Raw genomic sequence first — 11,485 nt, 5'->3', positions numbered from 1 at the left:
CATTCTTGTAGATGATGCTGAGCTGCGACCCTTCAGGCCTCACCCTGTGCACACGTGCAAGGAGGGAAGATGCCAAGCACGTGCTGTTCCTTCTGCCTGGAACACACCCTCCTCCCATTTTCCACGTCTGCTGCTCCTCCAGGGGGATGCAGGCTAAAGCAGGCCCAGCTGTGCCTCCCACCTCGAACCCTGTGGTTTCCAACACCCATTGTGCGATTTGTAACTACCCATGTGTTCGTCTACCCGCCAGCACCTGTCGTGCCCGGACACCACAGCTTCATGAGGACACGGGCTGTGTCTGCTCACTCAGCGTACCTAGGGCCCAGCACACCCAACATCTGAACACAGAATGCACTCAATCACCCTTTCTACACGAACGAGAGGACTTGGGAACCACGATGCAATTTTAATGATCTCAGACAAAGGACAACAGAGGACTGAGACAGAGACAGGCAGTGTGGACAATCTCACAGTGTCATGCTCTGCCTGTTGCTTCCCGACAAACCAGCCAGGCAGTGGGAGAACAGGAATTCTCACCACCCTGGTGAGCACTAGGTGAAACCTTCCAGTAATTTCTCCAAGCTCAGAGCACTCAGTGGAAGCAGGGGGGACATCTGGTGGCAGCTGCTGGAGGTGCATGCAGAGGAAGGAAGGATGCGAGAGGCTCAGCTGGGGGCGGGGGGCATCCTGGGAGGCGCCTCGCTTCTCTGTGCTCCTGTCCCTCGCCCCCTCGGCTCACCCAGCCTCCCGTCTAGTCCTCCGCCGAGGGGTTGGTCAGGTAGAAGGGGCGGATGACCACCTGGAAGCCACTGAAGGACCCTGCCTGGCAGGGAAAGAGAGAGGCGCTCCTGGAACTGTTGGTGCCCAGGGCGCTGGGGATCACGGCCTTCGAGCCCTTGAAATCAGCGACGTGGGCCACGAAGCGCCCCCCACAGAGCATCAGCGCTTTGTTTTCATAGCCGATGGTGGGATCCACGTAGCCGGACTTGGAGAGGCCCAGGATGGGGGGCTCGTCAGACGAGCAGGAGAACCTGTAGTTCCAGCAGCTCTGGACGGTGGGCAGGTAGACGGGAGACCAGGAGATGAACTTGTCCAGGAAGAGGAAGCTGGGGTGCTGCTGGGTCTGGAAGGACTGGTAGGCGTTGTACCCATAGCGGTAGGTGTTGTACCCATATTGGGAGAAGGCTTGGGAAGCGGCCGTTATGGAGGCGCTCCAGGTGGGCGAGGTGTAAAGCCGGGGCTTGTAGGCGTCCTGGGTGAGATTCAGGTCTCTGTACCGAGCCAGCAGCCGGAAGGGCACGGTGTGGAACTCCAGAGCCTGCAGAATCTTCTTCTGGAAGAGCGCCTCATGACCCCAGTAGAGGGACAGATTGAACTGCAGCTCGAAGAGGTCCTGGGGCAGCATCATGGGGAACCGGACCTTCTCCACCAGGTCTTCCACCTCCCCGTGGGAGGCGCGCTGCTCCCGGCTCCAGACGTCCACGGCCGTCAGCAGGGCCAGCTCGCTGGGCATGGCCAGCTCACTCCTGGAGAGCAGCACTTGGAGCAGGCCCACGGGGACGCTCGGCCAGGCCTCGGCCTGCGTCAGGGCCTCGAAGTTCCAGGCCAGGAACTGCACGCAGACCTCCTCCAGCACGGGGTCCTGGGTGGCCAGTGCATAGGCGTATAGGTCCAGGGGCATCTGGAAAGAGGGGTCCTCGGGCAGGAGGACGGCGAAGAGGCGCCCGCAGTAACTCTGCAGCTGCTCGGCCCCGTAGGCAGAGGCGAGCTTGTGGAAGCACTTCACGGACGACAGCGAGATGTCGATCCTGCGGGAGTAGAAGTACCTGGGGGACGAGGGGGGCGAGGGAGGCGAGAGCTGAGCGCCTGGTTACACCCCTCCCCGCAGGACAATAGGCGTACCCAGGTGTGTGCCGGGCCCACTGCCGACGCGATGCTCTATGACCTGTTTGCCACTGACCCACGGGCACCCCCAGGGGTGTTAGCAATTTCAAGAGGTGCTCAGTCCCCCCAATTATCTCTCAGGTGGCCCCACAGTCCAAATCCCACATTTGCTTAGAGCGATGTATGCTGACGACAGGGCAGATCGCAGGGTTGGGAGGGTGGATGCTTCAGCCCTCCTGTGAGAGAGGCGGCTCCCACCCCCGTCCGGTCTCGGCCTCCTCCCTCACCTTCATCCTTGCCCCCGTGGGTCTGAGCCTGGCCTCTGCAGGGCCCCATGCCAGGACCTGTTGGCCATCCCGGGCGTCAGCGTTGCACGGTCCCTCCCTTCCTGCCATCATGACCACCCTCGGCGTCCTCCGGCCCCAGCACTTGTCCCTGTGCCCCCACAACACGGTCATTGCCCCCGCTTGCTTCCTGTCTGTCTTCCCTGGTGGGCGACACCCAGCCTGCGTCATTCGTCACGTAACTCAGTGCTTTGCTGAGTGAAAATGTGTATGGAAGGAGCCTGCTTGGAGGGGAAACGCCGGGCTGGGCCTGCCACTGTCCCCTGGGCGTGGTGAATGAAGGCCTGCCGTGAGGAAGAGCCGAGTTATCCCCACAGCCACAGGGCACAGGGGCCCCGGACCCCTGCCCACCGCATCCCCCTGAAAACAGTAGGCGTGCCAGCATACCAGGTGGCAGGGCGGGCCCTGTGCCCAGAGAGGATGGGGGACCCTGCGGTGCACAGTGACGGGGCACAGGCATGCCCTTGCTCCTTCCTCCCTTCCTGCCGTCATCATTCACTCAACACAGCGTGATTCCAGCTGCTTACCGTGAACTCTGGGCTAAAAAGGGCATCTCCGCCCTCTGGTTGGTCACCCACTGGCTGGGTACCTGCCTACCTGCGGCCCGAAGCTGGGAGCCTCTCCCCGGGTAACAGCACCAGCACAGTGGCGGGGGCGGGGGAGGGGGGCCGGACCTCCTGGGGCCGCTGCTTTCATCAGCAGTAAGGGCCCCCAAGGGCCCTGCCAACAGCAGTTGACAAAGGGATGGGGGATACTGCAGAATGTTTTCTCATTGCCTCCTAATTCTCATTTCAGGCTGAGAGGGACGGCTCCCAGGCTGGTGGCTATGCAGCCCCAAGGCCATGTGAACCCCAGCCCCGGCCGGCTCTCTCACCTCCTGGCCCGCCTGCCCACAGCCTCCACGGCGCCCAGAGTGGGTGGGAACAGGGGTCACAATTGGTTCCCCTGTCCTGCCCTGCCACCAGGGAGGAAAACAACCTTGAAAGGAAGAAAAAAGGACCAAAGGCCGGGAGTGTTAGGGACCCTCAGAAACCACAGAAACTGGCAGGACCCGGACAACTGACAGGAGCCCTCCCTGGACACCAGGTGCTGAGGGGTGGCCCCGGGCAGAGGGGAGGGGGCAGTCTGTGGGTGGCCCCAATGAGGAGGGGCTCCCGAGGCCTTCTGGGGCCTGGACGGGGCCAAGAGGCCAAGGCCACCCAGCTCACTGCAGCCTCTCTGCCTTGGGGGAGGGAGAGAGAGACAGAGACAGAGAGAGATAGGGAGACAGGGAGAGAGGAGACAGAGAGAGAGGGAGACGGAGAGCACCCGGCCAGACACTGCAGCGGGTCACCGAGCTTTGCCGAGGGCAGTGACTCCAGCCGGGGTGGGGAGGCGGCGGGGGTGGTGGGGGGGCACCTGCGCTAGTTCTCAAACATCCTAGAAGCCATCCCACGAGGAGGGGCATGGGATAGCTCCCAGGTTCTTACACTTGGCTGGAAAGAAACCATTTTAATTCTGTTTCAATTGCCATTTGTTGTTCTCTCTTAAATGCCACTTTCTGCTATATAAAGCTGTGGGTCATAGAATGAGAGCACACTTTTTAATATATGCAATTCTTCTTTTAAATGGATGCTTTCAAAATTCAAGCCCCTAGGAGGCCCCTGAGTGGTGACAGAGCGGACCCCCTGGGCTGTCTGGCAGGAGGGCAGTAGCCTGGTTTCAGGAGAGGGGCTGACCCCTCGGTGTCTCACTTTCCTGGTCTGGGAAACGGGCTCAGGAGTGTCGGCTGAGCCCGCTTGTGACCACACACAGGCATGTGCGGAAGCCTCTGGAAGGCGGTGTGAGGGCTCCTCTTGTGGGTCCCCCCCCCGACCCCATTACCGCGTGGACAGATCGGGAGTTGTGGGTGTTCTGTCTCTCACATGCGCAAGTAAGGCGAGGAGAGGAAGGAGGATTTTCATGATTGTTTTTTAGGTGCTTGGGAATCTTAGATCGTGTCCTTATGACACCTAAGGGACAGGGAGTTGGGTGTGGTTTCAGGGCTGCCTAATTTCTCGTAGCCCACATGGTGTTCGTGCCTTCCCGGGGCCGTGCCGTGTGCTCTGGGGGGCTTGCCTTCGCAGCCCCGCTGGCAGGTCACTCGCCTGGGAGCCTTGAGTGTGAGAGGAGAGGCTGGACCGCTGACACTCTCCTTCCAGCTCTGTCCCACGCTTCCCGCCCGCAGCCCCTCCACAGAGCGAGTCCAGGCTTCCTGCTCACCATCAACTCAGAATCCACAAAGAGGTTTATAGTTTCTTACAACAGTGAGTGGTTATCCAGGGAGATTTTTTTATACAGTATTTTGTGAAAGTTCATATACTCGTGTGTGAGAGCGTGTGTGTTGAGTGTGTGCATGTGACTGTGGGCCACTGTATATGTGTGTGCAAGTGTGCATGTGCACACGACTGTCAGTGTACATGTGAGCGTGACAGTTCATGTAGCGTGTACTCATGTACAGTGTGAGTGTGCATGCACGAGTGTGAGAGTGTACAAATGCGAGAACGTGTGTGTGAATGTGTACGCGGTACGCGTAACGGTGTGAGTGTGCACACATGTGAAAGTGTGTGTATCAGTGTGAGAATGCAGGTGACTGTAAGAGTGAGTGTGAACGTGTATACACGAGTGTGCACATGTGTGAGAGTTCATACGTGGACGTGCAAGAGCATGTGGGTGTGAGAGTGTTAGTGTGTATGCATGTGTGAGCATGCAAAACACATGTGCATGTGCAAGAGTGACTGTGCACATGTGAGTTGTGGATTGTGAGGAGCATTGTGCACGTGAGTGTGCACATGAGTATGTGTATGAGTGCACGCATGTTGTGCACATGTGTCCGTGAAAGTACTGTTGTGACCAGAGCTGGAACCCTTATCCCTGTGGTTGCTTTGGAGGGTGAGCCTGGGGACACTGCTCAGTCCCCGGCCCCCAGGACGCTCACCTGATGAAGTCTCTGACGACGGGCACACACTCGGCGTCCAGCTCCATGGTGACGGTGCTGTCCGGCTCCTTCCACAGGGCCTGGGCCTCAGGGTTGGTGGACAGGATCAGCGTGTGGGCGCAGAGGCTCAGGTCTTCCTCCTCCTTCACCTTTACCCTGATGGACAGGTCACAGCCCCTCTGGCTATCAAAGATCTGCTCGAGAGCCACGGCGAGCTCGCTGGACAGGTCAAGGGTGTAGACGCCTCTGGTTACTAAGAAGGGGCAGAAGGGAAAGCGCCAGGAGGCGAGGGTCATGGCCCGCGTCGGGCCCTGTCACTCGCTTGCTCTGTGACCCGGAAAACAATTCCACTCCCTGGAGTCCGTCTCTTCCCTTAAATTGCGGCCTCAATTATCTACTTATCGACTCACAACGGCTCCTGGGAAGACAGGAAAGAAGAGCCTGGGAGACAGCGCGCCGTGGCCCCGGGCCCCTCCTGCCCCCGTCAGGCACCCTGTTGGCTCATCCACCTCCCAGATGCAGGCAGCACCTCTAGACCGGCGATTGGAGACGCTGACTTCCAGGGCCCGAGGCTCCATCCTTTTAAAGTCCCAATCAATCAATCGATTGATCTATCTATCACCTTGATGTTACCTTCTAAAACCAAAATCTTTTCCCTGGTTTGACAGTTGGAAGAGTGAGGGTCTTATGGCAACCTGATGGTAGAGCTTTGGGGTCCTTAGCAGCCTCCTGCAGGAGGCCGAGGCCTAGAGAAGCCATTCGAGGCCGCCGGGGTGGTTCAGGGGGCGATGCACCCGGACCCCTCCCAAAGCCTCACCGGGAACTAAATCCCGTCTTTCTTTGCCACAAAGGTTTGAATCCATTCCCGCATTTAAACCAGGCGGGCTCAGCACCCCGTCCCTCCTTGCACCCAGACTCTTGGGAGCCTCCTCTGGCCTCTACTCTTGCCAAAGGGCCCCCGCCAGAGGCTCTTCCTGCCATGCGCCCTGGCCCCACGCCCCGGTGCCTCTCCTGTGCCCTCCGCAGCGCGAGCCCTCCATGTGGCTGCTCTCTTCTTGCGAGAACGCCCTGGCTTCCTGGGGCTTGGCCTCCCTCACCCCGAGCCTTAGGTGCTGCACGTTGGCCATCTGGTCCCCCAGCTGAGGGCTGTGGGAGTGGGCAGGGGGTGCCCCAGGCCCTGCGCAGGCCCAGGGAGATGGACGGTGGGTGAGAGAACGAAGAGTGAGAAAACTGGGGTTCAAGGACTCTGATATGCAGAGGAGCCTGGGTTCATCAGAACGTCCGATGGAGCTGGGGGCAGGGGGCGTGCTGGCAGCTGGTCACCAGGCCTCTCTGCCACCAGGAAACATTTAGAGCACCTTCACCATGCTGGCTGAGCTCACGGGCTGCCGGGTAATGTGCTTCAGGAGGAGAACTGACAGGAGTAACTGTTGGTGGTTAGAGACAAGCCTGCAATAAGCAGCCCTGGCGTGTGTTTGGAGCGTGGCTTGTTGCCCCACAACCAGGCTCCACGGAGCCTTTCTGAGCGGGTCCTGGAAAGGGCAGTGAGGAATTGGGGATTCGTTGCTGTGGAGTGGTGGGATCTGCGAGGTTTCCCAGCGCTCCTGGAGAGAGGGCATCACCTGCCAACCTTTGCGCAGGAGTGTGATCCGCGTGGAGGCCGTGTGTGCAGGGAGGGCAGGGAGTGGGCGGGACCTCTGCTCCTGGGGGCCACGGGCTCGGGCCTCCACGCCGGCACTCCGGGGGTCTCGGGATGGGGCACGCGTGCTTACCGTTGCTGCAGACCACGCCAGCATCCCTCTCGTGCCCGCAGTTGCTCTTCAGCCAGCCCAGCGATGAGCAGTTGGCCAGTGAGGGCTCTGTCCCTGTGCACTGCACCTCATCCAACATGACAGGGCCCGTTCCTGGTGGCACAGCAAGGCGGAGAGAGGCTTGGTGGTGAGCCGGGGCTCTCGGCCCCAGAAGGAAGGCCCTGCAAACAGGGCTGCTCCCCTGAGAAGCCTTGTAAAGAACAGTCACATTTCTTGCACAAAGAGGGAAAGAGTGCTCTGCCATCCCCACCATGCACGAAAGCAGCCCTTTGTCGTTCAGAGTCCCCTCCAGAACGTGTCCTTGTTTATATGTCTTCTACCAAGTATGATCTGCTGACTATCGGAGCGTGGGTTTGGATTAACTATCGTTAACATTGTACCGTAAACTAGCCTTGCTTTCTCATAACGTCTGTCTGCTTCATAGACGTCGAATTACTCTCTCATAATTTACGCACCTTCCCTGTCGCTGAATGTCTAGATTATTTCCCTTTCTTCTGAATCACAGCCACTGTGTCAGAAACAATCTTCCTGCACACAGACTTTTCTTTTTGGGGAAAATTGTCTCAAGAAGATAAATTCCCAGGAGTGGAGCTTCTGGGTCAAAGGGAACAGACATGGCTGAGTTCCTGAGTGAGGTGCCAAGAGCCTCGGCACCAAAAAGTCACATCAAAGTGTGAGGGAGGCGGCCTGGGAGCTGTGCCAGCACAGGGCTTCAGTGTTCTTCCGATTGTGTGCCCATGCTACGTGATAGGAATGCCATTTGCATATCTTAGGTGATGGTCCCTTCCTGCCTGGCTGCTTGGCAGCATGTCTCAGCTTTGGGGGTCCTGGGGACTGGGAGGCCTACCTGGCCCAAAGGCAGCTCTACCGAGAGCTTTGGTGGCATTCTCAAAGCCCAGGGCCCGGCAGACAACTCTGGCATCCGTCAGGTCCCACAGGTTGTCACACACTGTCCCCCACTGGCCTCTGTAGAAGATCTCCACACGGCCCTCATAGGCGGTGTCCCCGTTGGCCAGCCGCATGTCACCATCTTCCACACCTGCAGGGCTCCCGAGGGAAAGCAAAGATCAGTGGGACGAAGGTTGGGCGGCTGGGACTCCATCCAGGCCAGCAGCACTGACTGCCCACACTTCTCCAAGGCTGTGTGCTTTCATGGGGGCAGTCAAGTTCCCCCTAGGTGTGGGGACTGCTGGACAATTAGCTTTAAAGCCCCCTGTCCATTCCTGAGGGGGTTGCCCACCGGGGAAGAGTGGAAGATGTGCATAGCCACCCCCCGCCAACACACAGCAGGTAAACTTGCCTTTTCTCATCTTCGAGGTGTGAGCCCTTTGCTCCGTTGATAGAAAAGGCACTGAGAGTCAGGGTGCAGGACGCCAGGGAAGAGTGGGGAGGGTAAGGGGCCCATGCTGACCCCACCTGAGGGTGTCTGGGTTTGGGGGTGCAGCCGTGCACCACAGTAAGGACTGCTGGGAGGGGTGTGGGGAAATGCTAGGGGCAGCAGACCCAGGGACCCCCAGAAACACAGGCAGAATGCGCCAGGAACAGAAAGACAGCAGGGTCGTGGCCCCACATTCGTTCTTCTGGGACTCAGCTCCCTGAATTCCCCCACCAGCCCCTCCCGGTGCTGACAGGGCCAGGCAGGAGCTGGGTGCCAAGCCAAAGGGCAATTCTGAGCTGGGGGTGCAGCAGACCTCTGTGGGGTCAGCAGGATGAGCAAGGGCCTCCTGCCTCGAGGTGTAAAGAGCAGGAGGACAGGTGTCCAGGACTCTGGAAGTTTGTGTCCAAAGGGCACTGACCTCATGACCCCCAGCGTTTGGCTGGTCCAATGAGCCCCTCCTGCTAGGTCCCTCTGGTTCCCACTGGATAGAATGGAGAAGCCCCTGGCATCCCCTCCAGAACGTACAAACCACCATGACTCAGCGTGATTGGGGTTCAAGCAGGAGAGACTGGGCTTCTCCCGCTGCTGCTTCTGACATTCCCCAGGGCTCAGCTCACCTTGCGTCCCCGTGAGCAGCAGCCACATCCAGAGGAGCCACGGGAGGGCCATGACCTTGCCTGGGAGCCCTCGTCCTGCAGTAGGAGGCAGCAGAGTGAGACGGCAGAGCTGGGCAGCCCTGAGGACCAGGACCTGTCTGTCCGTCTGGCTGTCTGTCTGTCCGTCCTTCAGACCCTCCTTGTGGAGGGCAGCAGGCTCCCGCAGAGCTGTGAGTGTGGGGAACCCCCGGGACTCTAGGCACCTGGTAGGAGGTCCTCCCTTCAGCTGAAGGGTGGTCCTCCAAGGACGAGTAAGACTTGCCCAGATGAAGGGGGGTGAGCTGGGGGCGTCTCGAGCACGGAGGACAGTGGGGACAGGAGCCCTACTCAGAACACCAGGCCCAGGCGTGGCTGTCAGTGGGGATGGGAAGAGGGTGGAGAGGAAGGAGGTGGGGTGTGCAGGGCCCACGTCGGGAGAGGCCTGGTGAGCTCGCTAAGGGTGGGGCTTTATCTTCAGGCAATGGACCTCTGCGGGAGTGCCCGAGGTCTGCAGCAGATAAAGAACATTCTGGAGTTCTGGACCATGTGAGCCTTGGAAGGGAGGGGAGTGAGAGCAGGGCAGGGGGACGTGTCAGGAGGAGGCCATAGTAATCCAGGCCAGGAGCGACAGAGGGAGGAGCGGCAGTGAGAGATTTCAGGCTGTGTGTGGGGGTTGGGGGTTGGAGGAGAGGGTTCAGGGCTGAGGCCTGGGTCTCTGATTGTGAAGCTGGGTGGGGGGTGGGGGCTAGACTGGGGGCACGGGGACCAGCATGGGGAGGAAATGCTGAGTGGGCTCAGTGTGGACCTGGCACTGCCACCTGTGAGATCAGCGTCCGCAAGAAACAGAAGCTCAAAGAGGCTGGGGGCCGCCAAGGCCACAACAGCCAGCTGGGCTTGAGGGGATCGAGGTCTCCCAGCTCTTGCCTGGAGTTCCTTCCTCTCAGTAAATCTTGCTGCTCACTTTTCTTCTTCATCCCCATCCTGCCTCCCTCCCCCCATATCCCCACCCGAAAGAGCCAGTCATTGTTTCTCTGGCTCAGTAGGAATCCTGCGACTGCTCCCATTCCTGGTGGTCCAGCCAGCGGGGGACAAGGCCGGTGTTGTGAGCGTCCCTATAAGTCAGGGACTGGTGACCTGGAAGCAGCGCCCCGGTCCAGCATTAGTAGCAGCCCAGGGCTCCTAGGCACACTGAGCTGCTAACTGGCATTGAAGGGCAGCCCTGTGCTAGGGCTGCTCACACACACCAGCTCATGGAATCCTCACCACAACGAGAGGAAGGCCTTGTTGACCCCACCTTACAAGTGAAGGAGCTGAAGGCCAGAGAGTTCACCAGCTCCATGTCACACAGCAGGTATGGGCAGGTTGGGGGCTCTGTTGCATCGAGTCAGTAGATGGCTGGAGGGCCAGGGCGACCACTGTCCAGTGTGCCAGGGACCGTGCCGGCGTTAGCACTGGAAGTCCTGCGTGCTGGGACATGCTGCCAGTCCAGGCAAACCGGGATGGTTGGTCACCCTCTATGCTCCCCGGAGAGCCACCGCCGCGAGGTTTGTTGGCCCTGGGACAGGAACTCAGGCCCGGGAAGACGGCCAATCAAGCACCTTGTGCATACCATGCAAATGTTGCTGCCCTTGGGGTGGCCGGGGCCACCCATTATTGCCTGACTCCCTCGTCTGGGAAGTTGGGACGGGGCTGCCCTGACCCACATGGTGCCTTGGTGCCAGTGAGCAAAGAGGCCCTTCCTTCAGGCACAGTCAGGTCTGGGCCAGCATGCACAGATAGGTGAGAGGGCCATGGGCTGAATTCCAAGCTTGTGTGCCCCTTTGGCTGGTGTCCCTACACAGTGAATAACCTGCCCAACCAGACACAGAGGAGGCCCTACAGATCCGGGAGTAGCACTGATGGTCCCGGGCTCAGGAGGAGCACCAGATCCCCGGCTGGGTGCAAACAGGAAGACTTGGCCCCCACTAGATTACATCGTGTAGAGAGAGCAAGAGGCCTGAGCTTACCTGCCAGAGGCAACTATGGATGGTGCTCCTGGATCCTCCCTCTCCGGCTGCAGGATCCCTCTGCAGGCTGTCCTGCCACCCAGAAAACCCTCCCAGTGTGGGACGTAGTCAGGCTGCTCCCAGGAAATGCTTCAGAAAACTGAATCTCGTTTCGATTTCTAGAAACCACGTGACTGATTTCTCCTGGGGTTGGCTGCTGACAAGCCTGCCTGGGGCCCCCTTCCTCTCAGCTCTGACTGTGGGCGTTGGGGATGGCAGCAGCCCAAGGCGGCAGTCTGGCTGCCCTGATAGCCAGAGAAGACAACTGACAGCCACATCTGAACCTTAGCACTCCTCCCAGCTGGACCAGCACCAGGCTTGGCATCAGGGGAGGGGGGAGGGGTGGGGAAGCAGAGTCAGCGAGAAGAGCAGCGGGTGGGCACGGCCAGGCTGGGTCTGCATCCAGTGACTGAGGACTCTTGGCAATGCTCT

General features: G+C 59.6%; 1 protein-coding gene across 1 annotated transcript; it reads right to left on the bottom strand.

Moving 5' to 3' along the window:
* Positions 1–386: 386 nt before the first annotated feature.
* On the bottom strand, positions 387–11,348 carry LGALS3BP (galectin 3 binding protein). Its single transcript, XM_001490950.5, has 6 exons — positions 11,015–11,348; positions 8,991–9,065; positions 7,843–8,034; positions 6,957–7,088; positions 5,185–5,437; positions 387–1,826 (listed from the first exon to the last, which is right to left on the bottom strand). The coding sequence occupies exons 2-6, from the start codon at positions 9,040–9,042 to the stop codon at positions 752–754; spliced, it is 1,704 nt and encodes a 567-aa protein (XP_001491000.1). The 5' UTR covers positions 9,043–9,065; positions 11,015–11,348; the 3' UTR covers positions 387–751.
* Positions 11,349–11,485: the final 137 nt, after the last annotated feature.

Source organism: Equus caballus, chromosome 11, assembly GCF_041296265.1.
Source record: "Equus caballus isolate H_3958 breed thoroughbred chromosome 11, TB-T2T, whole genome shotgun sequence".
Lineage (NCBI taxonomy): Eukaryota > Metazoa > Chordata > Mammalia > Perissodactyla > Equidae > Equus > Equus caballus.
The sequence above is the reverse complement of the archived record's forward strand: the minus strand, read 5'-3'. Positions and strand labels throughout refer to the sequence as shown.